We start from the raw sequence: 20,170 nt of genomic DNA on the forward strand, positions 1-20,170 counted from the left end.
CTTGTAAAATAAGAAATGGCTTTATTCTGCGTAAGCAAGAAAATGGTCTTTAATTGTATTGTAGTAAACTTAGAATCTTAACAAAGCAGCAGACACAGAAATACCTTTTATCTTTGTCGCATTTTCTCTCGTGGGATTTTCCTTTATATAGTAAGTGTCTTAACTTTGGTGTGGCTGATGGGCTCTTTTGATCCTTATGTTTATTAGCACAGAGATTTCCACAGGCAGATACTTCTCTTTCTTCCCCTTCCCCATAAAAAAAGGTCAGCCAAAGTAAACAGATAGTATAGCTGAATATGTACTCTGTCTTGCAAACCTTTCATTTCAACTTTACCTAGTCCCCCTTACCCACAAAAAAAGGTCAGTCAAAGTAAATAGGTAAGAAACACGGCTGAATGTGAGTTCATATGCAGTGTCAAATGTTCATTTTACTTCATCTTTTAAGACAGTTCTTAATTCCTCTACATTTGTTCATCAAACCACAAGAAAAATTATGTGGCTAATGATATGACACTTTTAACACTTGAGTAACTGTGATTGAATCCCTAAAATGATCAAAGAGTCGTTTCATGTCGTGTGCCTCTCAGATATCTTAGATGTGTCTTTGTAACTCTATCACAGGTTTTGCTTTGTGGCAAAGGTTCACTAAACTTCGCCACTGATATTAGGAAAGCATCTTAATGCCGTTGTCTTTGGTTTGCTTTTTAAGGATGAGAATATTCACATTCACATATTTGCTTGACTAATCAGAGTGTTTTAATACTGAATATATTTTGTGTTAATAAAGCATGTTACCTGATGAAAGGCTATGGTTGCCTGTTTCATCCTTTTGTCCCTAGTACCTGATACAGGTTTATACTAACGAAATGTTTTAGATACACGTGAATTTAAATTATATGTAAAGTTATATTACCCTTGGCTCACTCTGAGCGTAAAAGCCTACAGCAATTGTGTTTTAATATGGCTTTCCCTTTAATTATGTTTGAAGTAGTCATTAATAAAACTGCATTTAAAGTGGGAAGGCCTGTTGGGATAGGAAAGTGATATTTTTCAAGGATAAAATTTGCTGTTCTATTGCATTTAAGTCAGGACTGACTAAATCACAAAATTTTGCTACTTAACAAATTTGGAACCATTGTATTGGTACCTGATTCAGTTAAACTTACAGGGTTTTTTTTTTTCTACAATCAATTATAATATGCAGTTTACAAATGAACCTCTTGGAGCTTCATATAACTAATGGTTAAGGTGTTTGTATGTATGAAGCTCCCAAGTTTGTTGATAGATTGATGTTTTCCTATGTCCCAAAGAGTTTTTCGATTTGACTTGTTTTTTTTTTTTTTATTTGACTTGTTTAAATTAGAAAAGTCTTGTGTTAATTATTGTCATACAGGAAAGATCTTTTGATGAAGTGAAGAGTAATTTTGCAAGTTAAATGCCAGGTGAAAAATGAAAGTAATTTCCTATAAAATGAAACAACATACATTAATTAGAAAGAAATATGTAAGACTTTTGATTCTAAATACCTTGATTTATAACTGCAGAACATTTTCAGAGCTATTTAGTACTAACATTTTTTATTAAGAATCAAACCAAATCCATGTCTAATTCATAACCTAATGCAAGCACATGAAGAAATACATAGATCTACTAGGAGTGAGGAATGTTAAGCCTTAGCTTAGTGCAGTGTCAGTCACTGCTTTGAACTTTGAATTATGTTGATTAGTTCCAACAGAAAATTTATGGAGTTTGTCAGTTAATTTGTATTATAATTTTTAAGAACTTCTGTTGTGCAGTTTCACCAGGCATCTGGGTGGCTTTTACTGTGTATATGTATATTTTCTAAAATGTAGATAATGCTTTGCCTCATCTTCCACAGTAGGAAGTCAAAAGATAATATGTGAAAATGAAAATAAATCAATGAATTCTGTGAATATATTATTTGGAAATATAGAGGAAGTAAGCACAGTGTATCAGAAGAAACAGCCAGAAAAATGGAAAATGATTGGCTCTGAGGTGAAGGGCAGAGGGAACTATGCAGGAAGCTGCTGTTCTTTGTTCTAAGCCTTGTAGAATTAGTGGACTCTAATCTGTGCAATTACAGTTTTTAAGAAAAAGGTAATTGAGCAGAAAACCTCAGTGTTCCCCCCCCTTAATTATTTGCACACAAAGCGAGCCTGTTTGTTTAGATCAACTGGGTACTACCTGCCAGCTGTTAGTACTTTATTCTTTCCCCTGAGAACTTAAGGATAAATAATTCACCCTCGAAGTCTGTTCTCTGAAGCTCCAGTCTGGAATGTGGCAACATTATATATTCTGACATTGAATCTTAGAAATTTGACCTAATAGAGTGAACCATACCAATGATAAACACCAACAAAGACTCATCTATTTGCCTCTTTAAAATTTAGCAGCATCCCTTATGTTTTTTCACTGTTAGGGCATGTGTGTGCATGTGTGCAGGCTCGTGTGTAAAACAGAAACCATCTTGAGCTAGCTTCTATAGAAAAGCAGAGGTGTTACTCAGGATCTGAATCCCTTAGAGCACCAGGGCAGGAGTGCTGCAGGGGCCAGCTAGGATACTGAAACTGCTTGAGTTGAGTGCCTGCTTCTCATTTCTCCTCTTCCTGCACAGATTTGTTTTCCCCCTTAAGCTTTCATATCCAGTCACCAGATAAGCAGAATTATTTGGTCTGCTTTGTGTGTTTTTCTTTCTCCCACATTTATCAGTGTCTGCTTCTCTCCCTCACCCCATCACTAACTGTCCTCCAGGGACAAGAGAGTTGTTCAGTAAAGGAGATCCTTGTAAGCTGTGTAGACATCCCACAACCTGACAACCCAAATGGGTTTATTCATAAAAGCTTAGCTGCAGAGGTGAGGACATTAAGAATTTCATAGTGATACAGCTGATAAAGGACTAAAGCACAGGCAAGCAGCTGCTATCACTTTAGTTTTTTAACACTTGGGTGTGAAGTTCTGCAGCCTCATCCAATCGCACCGTGGTCTGTACTTCTGTAAGATAACCTATTGCCACTTTTTGGCAGGTAGTTAACCTAGGTAGCCACATTTTGGTGCCTGTTACAGTTTGGTTGAACAGAGACTACTCTCATCCCTGAGATACTGATACTATTTCATGCTAGATAGAGTTCTTCCATTTTGTTTCTTTTTTAAGATATTGTTTGAACTTGATTGGAAAATTGTTTTATGGTTCAATAGTTTGTACTAGTAAGCAGTAAACAAAATCTTTAACAGTGTTTCTGTTTTTTTCTTTATCTCCTTTTGTTGAGGTGTGGCATTCTTCAGAAAATCATCCTGTATCTCTGTGGATTGCAACTATGAATACTCTCAGAGCAAGCCTTCCATCAGCTAATGATTTTCTTTAATCTGTTAAAATACGCTAGGCTTTGTGGTATGGGGCTCCTGGGCTTAATATTTATTGTGATGAAGTGGAGTAAGCCCCTGTGAAATACTGATCTCATTGAAGGTTTTTTTTTTTTAAGATTTTATTTATTTATTCATGAGAGACACAGAAAGAGAGAGAGGCAGAGACACAGGCAGAGGGAGAAGCAGGCTCCATGTAGGAGCTGGATGTGGGACTCGATCCCAGGACTCCAGGATCATGCCTTGGGCAGGCGCTAAACCACTGAGCCACCCAGGGATCCCTCTGATTGAAGTTTTAAGTGAAATAGTAAATTGCACTTATTTTGATAGAGAATCTTAATTCTAGACTTTTGTACTTAACCTTGACAGTTGTAAATATGGTTTCTGGATTTTTGTGAATGAGTTGTAAAAGTTGTCTTTGAAACTTATTCAGTAATTCTTTTTTTTTTTTTTAAGATTTTGTTTGTTCATTCATGACACAGAGAGAGGCAGAGACAGAGGCAGAGGCAGAGGAAGAAGCAGGCTCCATGCAGGGAGACCCAAGTGGGACTCGATCCCGGGACCATGGGATCACAACCTGAGCCGAAGGCAGATGCTCAACTGCTGAGCCACCCAGGTGTCCCAGTAATTCTTTAAAATTAATCATATTTTTTTCATTTAGCAGATGGTATTTTTCAGTTTTAAACTTAATTTTTTTTACCAGTTCCAAAAATCAACAACTCTCCAGTCTAGTCATGCAGATAAATGAGCATTAGCACTCAGTAAATATTCTTTAGTTAATGAATGAAAGCTTAGCTCTTTACAAGATTGTTTTTGCTAGTTTTACAATTTCCATGTCTTAATCTCAGACAATAAAATAAGACAATAATACAGACAATAAAATGATAAGTCCGTGATTCCATGTGTTCTGCTCAGGGAGGATTCACTTCAAAATGATGGGAATCTATAAGATTACAAAAAGAGCTGATCAGTTGAGTGATACAAAAGTGAGGAAGGGACAGCAAGGTAGATGAGAGATCTAGTAAATGCATATTAAAAATATTAGAAGAAATGAAAATTTCTCCTTGCTATAGGAGTTCAGATTTATTCTAGCTTGTAATTTTCTTAGAGTATTGGTTTTGAATGTAAGCTGGTGGACGAATGGAGTCTTGGCATGGGCTTTTGTGAATGGAATTTTCTATGGAGTTTTGAGGAGTATATGGGGGAAGCCTGACTTGGCCCAGGTCTATTTGACTTTGAGGATGTCAATCAGAACTACCTGGAGAGCCCCAGGCCACTTATATTCCAGATTCCTTGGCATGCCCCAGAGAAAAAAACGAATGGCAGCATCTTTCAGTAGAAAAAGTACTGGACATGGTGCTAGTAGAGTCTGTACATTAGGGTTGCCATTTATTAGCTATGTCATGATGGATTGCTTAATTTCTAAAGCAAATTCTTGAGCCTTACTCCATACCTCCAAAATCTGTCACAAGCACGTCAGGTGATTCTGATGCAAAGTTAAGTCTGAGAACTGCTGGTCTAGATCAGTGATTCTCAATTAATGGGTTATATCTGCCACTCCCCCACTTCCCAGCCCCCCAGAGATGCTCAACCTTGGCTGTACATTACAGTCACTTGGAGAATGGTTGAAAGTTCCAATGCCCGTGACCTGCCCCGGGCCAATTAAATCAGAAATTCTAGGAATAGCATTCATACATCAGTAGTTTATTAAAATTTTTCAGTTGATTACATTCAGTCAAGGCTGAGAACCACCACCCTGCTGGCTCTTTCCCTTGCCTTCCATTCTGTCTTATATCACTGTTGTTTCTTATGGGAAGTTATCAAATCTCTATCTCTTGAAGTGCTGCTATATAGATGGTAATTCCCAGACCTAGCTGGTTGAGCATCACTATTTCCTGAGAAGGGATTTTTGGATTCCATACAGATCTACTCAATTGGAATTTTCAGATAAAATTCCTCAGCAAAGTAGAGGAATGAGTCTCTGGTCCATCATTTGGGAACCATCTTATAGGTGATTTAAGGTTACCTTACCTGGAGATTGGCCTTTGTTATTTATGTCATTCTTAATATTCACATTTATTTTTTATTCATTCATTCATTCATTCATTCAAGAAACATGCTTTGGGTAGTCCATGTGTCAGATACTTTTATATATGCTAGAGATACAAAGAATAGGACACTGTCCCTGAATTCAAGGAGCTTAGTGCCTTTTAGAGAAAAATAGATCTCTGAGTAACTAAATGTGTGGAGGTCTTGTAAGTACTATGATAGAAGCCAGAAACATAGGAATCATTATTTTTTTTTCCTGTTTCAATAATAATTGTTGTCTTCTGTTGTATTCATTCTTCTTCCCTTATATATCTCCAATCCATTAGCCTTTTTTCATTAGCACTGTCACCATCCTAAATCCAAGCTGATATTTTCTCTTTTTGAACCCATACTTCATAGGGCCATACTTTATGGGAACTCTGTTTGGTTTATAAGTTTTCTGCAGATTTAAAACTATTATAAGATTTAAAAGTTTACCAAGAAAATGTTTTTTTTTTTAAGATTTCATTTATTTATTCATGATAGTCACAGAGAGAGAGAGAGAGAGAGAGAGAGAGAGAGAGAGGCAGAGACACAGGCAGAGGGAGAAGCAGGCTCCATGCAGGGAGCCCGACACGGGACTCGATCCCGGGTCTCCAGGAACGCGGGACCAAAGGCAGGTGCCAAACCGCTGCACCACCCAGGGATCCCCCAAGAAAATGTTTTTAAAGAATGTAAAGTCAAATATATAAAACTCCTTCAGTTTTTTTGTTTCCTTTTGTTTTGTTTTTTATACTTAAGAGAAAAATCCCAAATTCCTCACATAGGCTAAAAGACCTGTAGGTTAAAAGATCTGACCCTTTCTGCTCCAGCTACTTTCTACCTGGCTAACTCTTCAATGTTCAGATTTCAGCTCAGTGTCAATTCCTCAGGATGTCATTCTTTTTTTTTCTTCTTCTTTTTTTGGAAGATTTATTTACTTACAGCACGAAGGGAAGAGAAAAAGAATCTCAAGCAAACTTTGTGCTGAGCATGAAGCCCAATGCAGGGCTTGATCTTAGGACCCTGATATCATGACCTGAGCCAAAATCAAGAGCTGGAGACTTAACTGACTGAGCCTTCCAGGCACCCCAGGATGTCATTCTTATACATCCTGCATTATCTTCCAGGGCACTTGTCAATTGCAGTAACATTTATTTGTTTCTCTGGCCTTTTAAAAAAATGTCAGCTTATCCCACTGAACTCAGAACTGCAGGAAGGAGTGCTGAGGCCACGTCTCTCTTGCTTCTGATGGCCAGTGCAGTATGTAGCATATACGAGGCTCATAAATTGTTGAATGACAAGTAATTAAGCAACAAGAAAAGAAGCTGTTGTGATATTTCTTGCTCATCACTCTAGAGAACACTAGACCAAAGCAGTGCAAACAGGGAATTATAATTGTTCAATTTGCTTAGAATTTTAAAAATGCAACTAAAATTAATGTGACTAAAATTAATTAAAATTCAGCTTGACTAAAATTCATTTACATGTAAGGTATGGAAAAGTAGCCAAAATTGTTTCCCATCTTTTTATTGTAGTTAGGAAAGACTTACAAAGAATTATGGACCAATCTGTAAGTTGAGAATAGGAAAGGAATAAGAAGAATTTTGAAAAATATCATAAATCTTTTACTGAACTCATATGTTGGCTGAATTTCAGAAGTATTAGTATAGGGATTCCAAATGATGTTTTAGTAGAGTAAAAAATAATTTTAACTTTATTTTTGAAATAGTTTGGGTGTTTTATTTAACATAGTGCTACATACTTGTTTTTTAAAGAAGTGTGGAATCAGGGGATCCTTGGGTGGCTCAGCGGTTTGGCGCCTGCCTTCAGCCCAGGGCGTTATCCTGGAATCCTGGGATTGAGTCCTGTGTTGGGCTTCCTGCATAGGCTTGCTTCTCCCTCTGCCTGTGTCTCTGCCTCATTCTTTCTCTCTCTCTCTCTCTCTCTCTGTGTGTGTGTCTCATGAATAAATAAATAAAATCTTTAAAAAAAAGAAGTGTGGAACCAGAAGGCAAACAGGAACCCAAAGAAGGCATTGGTACTATGATAAATATTTCTCTCTCTCCATCTCCAATTTAAATGAAATATGTTCCCACAGTTCTGTAATATTTTTAATCATTGGAGGCCTGTCCTGTATATTTGCTTCCCATGAGAGAGCTTAAATAGGCAGTGATTTCATCAGCAAAGAGACAAAAAGGCACCAAGTAGTATATGTGCTGGACCAAAGCAAACATTGCACTTAACAATAATATGCTTAATTTGACCACTTAATGATAAATGTAGCCTGACTTCTCCCAATAAAAGGAGCCTATTTTACTTGTATGATAGGCATATGAAGGTTCTCAGATATGTAGAGCTTCTGGGACCTTTGATTTCAAAAGATTGCGAGGAGAGACCTTGCCTACTGCCTTAATTGCTAACATGAGAAAATGTGGAGGAACGCTCATCTCCTTCTTACTGCTTGCCCCTTCCTGGTGGAACTGGAATGGAGAAACATAGAGCAGTTTTGGATGTGTCCACATTGAACTGTTAACAGTTCAATGCCATTTGAGAGGGGGAATGAGGAAGAAAATACATTTTTTTCTTTTGTTATTAAAAAAGCCATTAGTGATGAAAGAATAAATGATAGTGTATAGATGCATTGCTTAGCTTGTGGTTTCTCAACTTATTTAGCTTGTGCCATCTACTGTATTTCACTTGATACGTTTGCTAAGATATTTTAGTTTACTGAAAATTATTTTTAAATTATGAATATTAGTTTTTCTGACTTTTCTGGCTCCTGATGCCCTCGAAGTTAAAGTCAAAGCTCTGGTTCTCCCTGTTTAGCAAACTCTGTCAAGGTGAAAGCTGGCTTATTGTTGATACACTGCTCTGGGCTTCAGTCTTAGTTTTGACCTGAGTGTCCCTCATTGATGCTCTTATGAAGTTTTTGTGGTAGTATTTGTTTTTATGTATTATCTAGGAATTTTTTTTTCGGTAAGAATGTTGGTCTAGACACCTCATCAGCTATTCTGCTGGAAGTCAACCTCTCAAAATTTTTGTACAAGTTGCATAATATGCATAGTTTGTGTATTATGTAATTTCTGTGAGAGCTGTGAACTGATGTAATAAGCTGATAGTGCTTCTATGGCATTCACTAACCCTTCCTTCACCAAATAGTATCCTTAGAGTTTTAGCATGCATCTTGTTTGATGAATGTTTTGCAGATTGTGGGTAAATACCTGGTAGTTTTTCCCAGGTTAAAGTTATGGTGAGTGTGACTCTGATGTGGAGCTGTATGGTATCTTGAACACCCATTAAGCTATGTATTAGAGTAAATTCAGCTTTACTTTTTGTTTTTAAGTTTTATTTATTTGTGTAATCTCTACATCCAACACAGGACTTGAACTAATGATAAAGAGTCACTCGCTCTACTGACTGAGCCAGCCAGGCACCCCCAGCTTGACTTTTTGGGGAGAATTTCAGCCCTCCTGCATGTGTGACTTCCTTTGTCATACTTGCAAGCCAAAGTTAGATGTTTTCACACATGCATCCTTATTGGGCATCCTAAATTGTATTAAGGCCCACCTCTCTTGTCCTAAGTGCAGCCTTTTCCTTAACTGGCTCAAAACAACAAAATAATAACAAAAACTGCATCCTAGGAACTTGTCAGGAGGGTACAAATGAATCCTTTTGCTTTTTATTATCTTTAAAAAGTTCTGCTGAAATTCAGAAACCAATTTTTATGATTAGTCTAAAGACAAATGACCATCTATTTGATTGAAATAGAATCTAAATCCTAAATGAAGTCAGAAAGTTGAATATAGATGAAGTTGACCTTCCCACAGAATGATTCTACTACCCTTTAGAATGAATACCATTGATTCATGAGTAGTGGCCTATGAAGCAACATCTCTGTGTTTCCTTCGAGGATGTTGAGGATGCTCTTTATTTTTGTTTATCAATTTCATTGCAGGTTCAAATTTACTTTCCTATCCTTTTCCTTTAACTCATTTTTTAGGCCATATCAAATAACTCATTTTTAAAACCATTTTGAATATTTTTTGGAACATAGTGGGTATATACAAAATCATTTGATTACTGTTTCAAGTAATGCAAATCAGTGAATAACCATGTTCTAGAAATGAAATTACATGATGACTTATTTACTTTTGCTTATATAAACATTATCAAAATCTAGAAAATTAGATTTCAGTATAAGATCTGTCTTGACCCGAAGGAACAAATACGCAAAGACAGTGGAGGCCACTATTTTGATTTCTGAAAAGGACTGCAGCCTGTTCCCTCATTTGTTTGAATAGGAAATTTGCAAAAGTAAAAATCACTCTCCTTAAATATTTTGTAGATTTCAGTAATCTGATAAAGGAGCTATTTATTCATTGTCTCTCTGGTACCCACACAGTGGTTTATCCATAGCAACAATCTTTTTCAAACTTAATAAGACCAACCCTGTATTTATTAGGGAAATAATACCACCAGGTTAAACAAACTATGACTGTTGGTTCTGTGTATTTACTCTCTTTCAAAGAGATCTGCTAAACCCTCAGTGTGTTCCATGTTGCAGATCATTAGGGAGGCTGAATTGGAGTATGACTCTATGATCCTGAATGTGCCATTTCTATGGAGTGTTTAGAATCAAATAAGAAAGATGATGAGCAAATACAGCTTTAGAAATAAAGCACTATTTTGTGTATTGAAAATAGAGCCAAGTTCTTATCTGTACAGTAGAAATCAGAGGCATATTATGGTAAATATTACCACTCCCAGTCTTCTATAGATAAATAGAATACTTAATATTGGCCTAGGAAAACACATTTCAGTTTTTCTTGAGTCTATAGAAATTACCTTGATGTAGAATCTATAAGAAAGACTGTGCCTCAAAAAGACGATTTTCAGAATTACAGAGATTTTCATAAGAGAACAGATTGTTTTTAAAGAATCTGAATTGCTGTTGAAATGTAAATTAAATCTAAGATCTTTTCATATCAGTTGTTGAGAAATGAAGTATTTAAAAGTCACAAAATGTTAGAGTTTGTGTAATCCAATATCCTTATTTTATAATCATAAATGCTTTTAGAAATTGCTACAAAAGCATAGTATCTCTCATCTTAAATGTCCTTGTGCAATATAAAAAAATTAAACTAAAATTTATTAAGCTTCTATTCTACAAGAATACTAATGGGAATATAATAGTCTTTTACAAGGGTATATGGATTAATAATTTCATTTTTTATATAATAGAATGGAGTACATTTTTTTCTTTATTAGATTTCTTTATGTAGCTCAGTAGTGGGACTCTGTATTTATGACTTGGTTGAAGCTGTTTTGATCAAGACCCTGCTATGGTAAATATTTGTTTTTTTCTTAGATACATTTTTTGGTAATTTTAGCACCTAAATTATTTCTTTCTGTTTATATTCACAGATTCTGGAACTTTTCAAAGCCTGACCCTCTTCTTGAAACAGTGGAACATCATACGGAGTTTACTTGTGGTTTAGATTTAAGTCTTCAGAGTCCTACTCAGGTAATGGGTGGTATCTCCTGATGTTTTTCCTACCCACAAAGTTTGCAACTAGCTCTATGCTTGGCCCATGTTGCTTTCAAGAACACACTTTTGCCTTTAGGGCAGGACAAAGTACAATTACTTAATTAACTTAATCTCTTTTGTTATATAAACTTGGGCATTTGAGTAGACTTCTCCCAATACAGAGGGTGACAAGAGAAGAATGGAATGGGGAAGGATTATCCCCAGAGGTTGATGAGAGTCAAGAGTGTAGTTCTAGACTGTCCCACTGAGCAGTTGAGATGATAGGTAGGTCATTTTCTTCTCAGGACTATCACCATCTTCTCCACACTTGATGTCAAAAGAGAGGGTTCCAATGGGGAACCAAGTAGAGTAGAATGGCTGCTATTTTAATTAATAAATTTCAGGGATCCCTGGGTGGCGCAGCGGTTTAGCGCCTGCCTTTGGCCCAGGGCACCATCCTGGAGACCCGGGATCGAGTCCCACGTCCGGCTCCCGGTGCATGGAGCCTGCTTCTCCCTCTGCCTATGTCTCTGCCTCTCTCTCTCTGACTATCATAAATAAATAAAAAAAATTAAAAAAAAAAAGATTTAAAAAAATAAATTTCAGGGGTGCTTGAGTGGTTCAGTGAGTGAAGCATGGACTGTTGATTTCGTCTCAGGTCATGATCTCAAGTTGTAAGGTCAAGCTGGTGTGGGGCTCTGCACTGAGCAGGGGAGGGGGAGTCTGCTTCTCTCCTTCTGGACCTCCCCCCTTCTGCCCCTCCCCCATTTGTGCTCACTTGCGTGAGCTCTCTCTCTCTCAAGTAATCTTTAAAAAAATTAATAAACTTCATATTTTCCCCTTTTTGTTGTCTTGAGGACTTGAGAGTCACTATTTTGGACTTTAAATATTCTTTAGAGTTTTTTTTTTTTATGCTGTTTCAGTTTTAGAAATTATAAACTCAGGTCAGAAACACTACACAGTATGTTGAGTGATTAGACACTTATAGACCATGTGAAAACACCATAATCATAAAAAGAAAATAGAGTATGACTAAGAAGTTATGTTTTTATGATGAATTTTAGAACTTGAACAAAAAACAAGCCTCATTTCTCATTACTGTATTCTTAAATTTAAATTCTTAAATTTAAATGGATACTTTTTTAATTTTAAGAACTTAAGACAATTCTCATTTTAAAATATTCTCCCCCCAAAAAATACATATTCTCATTATAGAATATTCTCATTAACATTAGAATAATAACATTAGAATAATTGTTTTTAAATGATTTAATGGCATTTCTTCTGAGAAGAAACTGTAATAGTGATGGATAAAATAGCATTATCTTTAATGTAAATACAGTGTGCTTCAAGTAAACTAGTTCCTTTTCTGAGAAATACATTTTTTATAGATGATTTTTAGTAAAATAATCATACTTCTTTGCTGTCCTAGTTAAAAAGAAATTGTAATGTACCTATTGAAATGTGGCAATATCATACAAAGGACTCTAAGTAAATATTTTTCTTCTCATACAGTTCTGTTAACCCATACTTTATGAGTCCAAGACTGGGGTCTCCTTAATGTATGAGGTCATAGCAGGTTCTTGTCCAGAGTGCCAAGTGTTTTCTAAATCCTCCACAGATAGGGCAGCCCTGGTGGCGCAGCGGTTTAGCGCCGCCTGCAGCCCGGGGTGTGGTCCTGGAGACCAGGGATCAAGTCCCACATCAGGCTTGTTGCATGGAGCCTGCTTCTCCCTCTGCCTGTGTCTCTGCGTCTCTCTCTCTCTGTGTGTGTGCCTCTATAAATAAATAAATAAAATCTTTAAAAAAAAACAAACAAAAAAAATCCTCCACAGATAGACCACCCCATTAAAAGGAACTTTGTTTTCAGAGGATTAATAAGTCCTCTGAATCATAATCATATTTATTAATCATTTCATATTAATTGTATTTTAAAATTTCTTAATAGGAGATTTTATTACATGATTTTCTCTTTTTTTTTTTCTATGTAATCTCTTCCAATTGAATAATCAAATTCCATTTGTACTAAGAAAATAGTTGCTATTGAGAGCAAATAGGAATGAAGAAGCAAAAGTCTTTGAGCTCTAAATAAGCATCAGGTTCAATGGCAGAATATACAGTTCAATTGTACTAGAAGTCTCCACTGAGTTAATTCATAATGGGACAAAAATTTGGGATTAGGAGGGACCTTAAAAGTAAAACCACTCTCTCTCATTCATTTACTCTTTCCACAGATATTTTCATATGTTGGACCTTGTACTAGATATTGGGGATTCAATGAGGAATGAAAGTAAACATGGGCCCTGTCTTCATAAAGCATTTAGTCTACTATTGTATCAACTAATCTCACAAATGAATGTCAACAGACAGCTGTGACAAGCCTAAAAAGGAGAAATACGTTGCTCCTCAAAGGTTCATAATTAGAATAGATATTTGACCTATATAAAACATCTGTAAGGAAGTGAGGCTCATTTGAGGTCTGACAGATGAGTAGGTGTTAACTAGTGAAGAGACAGAGGAATATCATAAATAGGCAAAAGTAATAGTATATCATAGACCCTGGGATAGGCGGGAGCATGGCTAGTACTTGAGAATGAAAGAAATTATTTCTTCCTTATTGATGGTGTATTATTTAACATTAGAATTTAAGAAACTGTATTTATTTGTCATATTTTAAAAAACTGAGTGTTGAGAGTATCAACTAAATTTTATGTTTTTTCCCATTCTTCAAGTTTAGTCAACTTTACCTTATATGATTTTTGCTGTGTTGTAGGTCATATAAATGAAATACTGAAGAATTTGTATCTTTTATTAATGTATTTTTAATCTTTTGAAAGTATTATTACAGAGTTATCTATTTTTCTGTTTTTCTTAATGCTTTTTGACATTCATTGATTCTCTTTTATTCGGTCACATCTATTAAGTATCTATTACAGTTGTGCAGAACAGGTGGTTACAGTACAGCGTTGACACATGTTAAAACAGAGGGAAGCAAAGGATGCTTTAGGAAAATATACACTCATTCATATTTTTTTTAAATTTTTATTGATTTATGATAGTCACACAGAGAGAGAGAGAGAGGCAGAGACACAGGCAGAGGGAGAAGCAGGCTCCATGCACCGGGAGCCCGACGTGGGACTCGATCCCGGGTCTCCAGGATCGCGCCCTGGGCCAAAGGCAGGCGCCAAACCGCTGCGCCACCCAGGGATCCCTCATTCATATTTGAAGGCTGGGTAGAGTTCTAGGCACTAAGATTAAACCATTAAACAAAGCAGACTAGATTCCTGCTGTCATGGAGCTTACATATTATGGCAGAAATCAAATAATTAACCAAAATATGACTTCATATAGTAATAAATACTACTCAAGATTGGACGAATTTGATAGAGAATGATAGGGTACTTTTGCTGGTCTGGAGAAGACTCTCCTAGAAAAGTGAAATGTGAGTTGATGGCTGAACAGCGAAATGAAGCCACCATCCAGAAATCTAAAGGAAGAATGTTTTTCACAGAGGAAACAACAGTTAAGTCATTGGTGGTAAAGAGTTTGATATTATTAAGGACAGAAAGAAGACAAGCTTGACAAGCCGACTGAATGAGGCAGAGCATAATGGGAATTGGGCAGGGGCCAAATTGTGTAGGGACTTGCAGACCATACTATGTTTGATTTTCTTTGTAATAGCCATTGGAGATTGAAAAGCAGAAGAATGATAGAAATTGATTTGTGGATTTTCTTTATTGAGGTAGAATTGACATTTCAGGTATATAGCATAATGATTTGACATTTGTATATATTGCAAAATAATCACAGTAAATCTAGTTAACATCTGTCTCCACACAAAGTGACAAAAAAATGTTTTTCTCATGATGAGGTCTTTTAAGATCTCTCTTAGAAACTCTCAAATAGGGATCCCTGGGTGGCGCAGCGGTTTGGCGCCTGCCTTTGGCCCAGGGCGCGATCCTGGAGACCCGGGATCGAGTCCCACATCGGGCTCCCGGTGCATGGAGCCTGCTTCTCCCTCTGCCTGTGTCTCTGCCTCATTCTCTCTCTCTCTGTGACTATCACAAATGAATAAAAATAAAAAAAAAATAAAAAAAAAAGAACTTTAAAAAAAAAAAAAAAAAAGAAACTCTCAAATATAGAATACAGTGTTATTGACTATAGTCACCATGCTGCACCATTTTATATCCCCAGGACTTATTTATTTTATAACTGAAAGTTAGCACCTTTTGACTCCCTTTTTTTTTTTTTTTAAGATTTTATTTATTTATTCATGAGAGTCACACAGAGAGAGAGAGGCAGAGACACAGGCAGAGGGAGAGAAGCCTGCAGAGGGAGAAGCCTACAGAGGGAGAAGCAGGCTCCATGCAGGGAGCCTGGTGTGGGACTTGATCCCGGGTCTCCAGGATCACATCCCGGGCTGAAGGCGGCACTAAACCGCTAAGCCACCAGGGCTGCCCCATCTTTTGACTCCTTTTATCCATTTCTCCCAATCCTTACCCCTCACCTTTGGTAACCACCAGTCTGTTCTCTATGAGTTTGGTTGCTTTTTTGGTTTGGGGGTTTGTTAAAATTCCATATGTAATTGAAATCTTATGGTATTTCTTTGTCTGATTTCTCTTAACATATTATCACAAATAGCAAGATTTCATTTTTTATAGCCTAATTTTATTGTATACATATATATATGTATGTGTGTATCTGTGGAGAAAAGGGAACGCTTGTAAACTATTGGTGGAAATGTACATTGGTCTAGCTGCTATAGAAAACAGTATGGAGTTTCCTTAAAAAAATTAATAATAGAATGGCCATATAATCCAGCAGTTTAACTTCCTGGTATGTATCCAAAGAAAATGAAAATACTCATTTCAAAAGATGTATGTACCCCTATGTTCCCTGCAGCATTATTTACAATAGCCACACATGAAAACAATGAAGTGTCCATCATGGATGAAAGGATAAAGAAAATACCATGTGTGTATACATATACACACAAATATTTCATTTCGTTTTCATTGGGAAGGAGACATTCAAATGGAGATGCTAAGTAAACAGATTTAGGCTTATCTACCTCAGGAAAGAGTTTAGGGTAACAGATACAAATTTGGGAGTTTTTGGCATAAAAATGGTTTTGAAAGTTTTGGGGCAGATTAAAGTTATCTAGAGAGTATATAAATGAAGAAGAGGCTCAGAAGAAACTCTAGAAGTCTGGAAGAAGAGAATCCAGCAAAGTGGATTGAGAAGGAATGGTCATCGAGGTAAAAGAAAAGCTACAAAAGTATAGTATGTTTGAAAATCAAAGAAGAAAGTATTTCAAGAAAGGGGGCATTCCCATGTATTGCTGGTAGAAATGTAAAATGTTGCACTTACTTTGGAAAAGTTTGACAGTTTCTTAAAGAGTTAAATGTTAATTTACCATACATCTCAGCAATTACACTCTTGATGATCTAACCAAAAGAAATGAAAATATAGATATGTAGATCTACACAAAGACTTGTATGTGAATATTCCTAGCCAGAAAGTGGTAGCAGTCCAAGTGTCAATCAGCTGCTGAATGGATAAACAAAATGTGGTAAATCAATACAATGGGATACTAGTCAAGAATAAAAAGGAACAGTTTGATACATGCTGCAACATGGATGAATCTCCAGAGCATTATGCTATTGAAAGAAACTAGATGCAAAGAGTGTATAATGTATAATTTACATTTATAGAGACAGGAGATTAGTGGTCATCCGGGGTAGAGGATGAGAATGGGAATTGTCTGCAGATGGACACACAGGATCTTTTGGAGTGATGAAAATGTTCTAAAACTATTATGGTAATAGCCAAACAGTGCTGTAAAGATACTAAAAATCATTGAATTGTGCATTTAAAATGGGTGAATTCTATGGTATTTAAATTACATCTCAGTGAAGATATTTTTTAAAAAAGGAATGAATATTCTAATTTTCCCTAAGATGTAAAAAGACAAAAAAGCATTATTCCCATTGTAAAAATAAGAAGTCAGACTCTCTAGAAACCCATCAGAAAGCTGAGATAGGGCAAACCAGTAGCCCAAAATCCAAGGAAGACAGATACCTCCTTCCAAGGAGAGATGGGACACCAGCGGTGTTTTACTTGCGGCAGAGCACAGGAAGAAGACACAGCTACTGCACAAATGGGATCTAATGGGAAAGGTGGACAACATATGTGAACAGGTGAGGGACTTCAGCTAAGAGATAAAAATGTAAGAAAGAATCAAATGAAGCTAGTAACTTTTTTTAAAGTACCGTATCAGAGATGCAGTCCATCAGAAGACTCATCAGTGAATTTAGAGATAGGTTACTAGAAACTACCCAAGCTGAAACAAAAGGAGAAAACAAGAATGAGGGAAATAAAAGAGAACAGCATCTAGCATCTGTGGGACATCAGGTGTTCTTACATATATGTAATTGGAGTCCTGAAGAAGAGAGAGCAAATAGGGAAGATGTAATGTTAAGAATTTTCCAAAAATAATGAAAGCCCAACCATAGGTTTGAGAATCCTAGAGAACCCCAAGCAGGATTTAAACAAATAAAACAACACATCAAGGCATACACATATTCAAACTGATAAAAACCAAAGATAAAGAGAAAATATGAAAAACAGGCAGGAAAAAAAAGAAACATATCCAGAAGGAAGCATCTAGATATGAATTACAGCGGACTTTTTATCAGTAGCTATGCAAGCCACAAGACAGAGGAATGTCTTTTTAAAGCACTAAGTGAAGAATATAAAGAGGAATCTTTTGAATATAAAGAGGAATGTCTTTTTAAAGCACTAAGTGAAGAATATAAAGAGGAATCTTTTGAATATAAAGAGGGCACCTTGGTGTCTTAGTTAAGCATCTGCCTTTGGCTCAGGTCATGATCCCAGGGTCCTGAGCTCTGAGTCTAGCTCCCTGCTAGGGGAGCTAGGGAGTCTGTTTCTCCCTTTGCCTCTGTTCCTCCTCCCCTGCTCATGTGCTTTCTCTCTCTAACTCTCTCTCAAATAAATAAATAAAATCATTTTTTTTAAGAGAAAGTAAGGAAATTTCAGACAAATTAAAGCTAGAAGCAGACTTATGCTACAAAAAGTGTCAGAAGAAATATACCCAGACCAAAATGAAAATAAAGAAGCAGACAGGGAGGAAGTGAAGAAGGCAGGAAGAAAGGAAGGAAAAAAGATGGAAAGAAGGAAGAAAGGGAGAGAAAGAAGGAAAGAAAAAATAATTGGAAATGGCAAAAATGAAGTAAATATACAAGAAACTTTTTAATTTTATCACTGAAAATTTTTGCCTAAAGCAAAAAATAATATTGTATGCAATATATTTGTATACAGTATAGAGTTCATAGTATATGCAAAAGTAAAATGTATGGTAATAATAAAATGAAGGAAGAATTGGAAGTACACTATTATAAAGTTATTACTATATGTAAAGTGAAAAAATATTTTAAGGTAGATTGTGATAAATTAAGACATTTATTGTTAAACCCTATGTTAACCTCTAAGAATTTTTAGAAAAAGTGCTATAACTCTTAAGCCAATCATGGAGATGATTATAAAAACTAACTACCTCAGCATAATAAAGCCTGTATGGAAAAACCTTCAGCCCATATCATACTCAGTGGTGAAAAACTGAAAGCTTTTCCTCTAAGATCAGGAAAAAGACAAGGTACCATTTCTATTAAATGTAGTATGGGAAGTTTTAGTTAGAGCAGTCAGTCTTTGCCAAGGACACATTAAACTATTTCAATAATTATATTACATATAAATGTCTAGGGGTGCCTGGCTGGCTCAGTTGATAGAGCTTGTGTCTCTTGGTCTTAGGGTCATGAATTCAAGCACCATGTTGGGTATAGAGCTTGCAAAAAGAAAACGAAAGAAAGGAAGAAAAAAAGAAAAGGAAAAGAAAAAAAATTATTTATTTTTATTTTTTTTAAGAAAAAAAATTTAAATGGTCTAAACATTCAAATTAAAAGATAGATTAAATTTGGTAGATATGTGACAAACTTTGAGAAACTCACTTGGTCCAGACTTTGTTACCTATTGGATTTGGGATTCAAAGAAGAGGCTAACTCCTAAGATTTAGGATCTAATTATTTTCCATATAATATTTTCAGTGATGAGTTTGTCTCTTCTCCCTATAAATTTATCTTTAAAAACTTTTTTTCAAACTAAGATGATGACCTCAACCAATGTTTTTCTTTACATATATAGCATGAACACATTTTAACATAAACATTTGATTTGTTTGTAGTATTAATTTTTTTTTGCCAAGCAGCATTAAACTTCCTTGTAGAGAGATACAAATCAAGTTCTTGATGCATGTCCCAATTTTTCTCTCACTTACTTTATCTCAGGTATTATTGCTAACAAACTCTCCCACAACTTAATGGCTTAAACAACATTTTTCTTTGCTTACAATTCTGTGAGTCAGCAATTTGGGCTGGGCTCAGCCAAGCAGTTCTGTTGGCCTCACCTGGGGTCCTCCCTGTGACTCCAGTCATCTGGTGACTTAGCTAGAGCTAGGTGGTCTAAGATGGCCTCACTGACATATCTAGGGTGCAATGCCAGATGTCTTCTTGAGTCATGTGTCTCCAGATGAGCCCAGGCTTCTTTACTTAGCAGTTGCAGATTTCCGACAGGGCAAGGGTAAAAGCTGCCAGGCGTCTCCAGGACTTAGAAGTTTACACAGCAGTCCATCTGTTGCAAAGCAAGTCATGAGGTCAGCTTAGATTTACAGAGTGAGAAAAATAGATTCCACTTCTTAATGGGGGTAGCTGCAAAGAATTTGTAACCATTTAAAATCTATCACATTAACCTTTTGTTGATATAGTTGGTAGTTTAAATTATTTTTGACATATTTATCCTTTATTTTCACCATATGTGGTCAAGTTTACTGATTACATGTTATTTTCACCCTTTCTTCGTATTTTATTCTCCTAGAAAATATCTTCCTCTCACCTTTTTAAATGTACCTTTCCATCTGTTTTCAAAAACTTGTTGTCTCTTGTGATCTTAACAGCTTATAAGACTTTGCTGATGTTACTCTAAGTCTTTGTGTCTTAATATATTCTCTTAAAAGTGATTTATCTGAGTTCTTGTATTTATAATTCCTTTTTCTTTTTTAGCTTCTTCTTTCTTGAGATCTGTAAAATGAGATCCAAAGCATTCTTATATTATACCTCC

At 36.0% G+C, this 20,170-nt stretch overlaps 1 protein-coding gene across 3 annotated transcripts in view; it reads left to right on the forward strand.

Annotated features, from left to right (window-relative positions):
• Positions 1-20,170, forward strand: part of PEX7 (peroxisomal biogenesis factor 7) — an 86,283-nt gene that overhangs the window by 46,214 nt on the left and 19,899 nt on the right. For all 3 annotated transcript variants that reach the window (XM_025422380.3, XM_025422379.3, XM_025422381.3), the window contains exon 9: positions 10,876-10,975. In XM_025422380.3, coding sequence (XP_025278165.1) covers positions 10,876-10,975 — 100 coding nt within the window. The remainder of the gene's footprint in view (positions 1-10,875; positions 10,976-20,170) is intronic.

Source organism: Canis lupus, chromosome 1 (genome assembly GCF_003254725.2).
Source record: "Canis lupus dingo isolate Sandy chromosome 1, ASM325472v2, whole genome shotgun sequence".
Classification (NCBI taxonomy): Eukaryota; Metazoa; Chordata; class Mammalia; order Carnivora; family Canidae; genus Canis; species Canis lupus.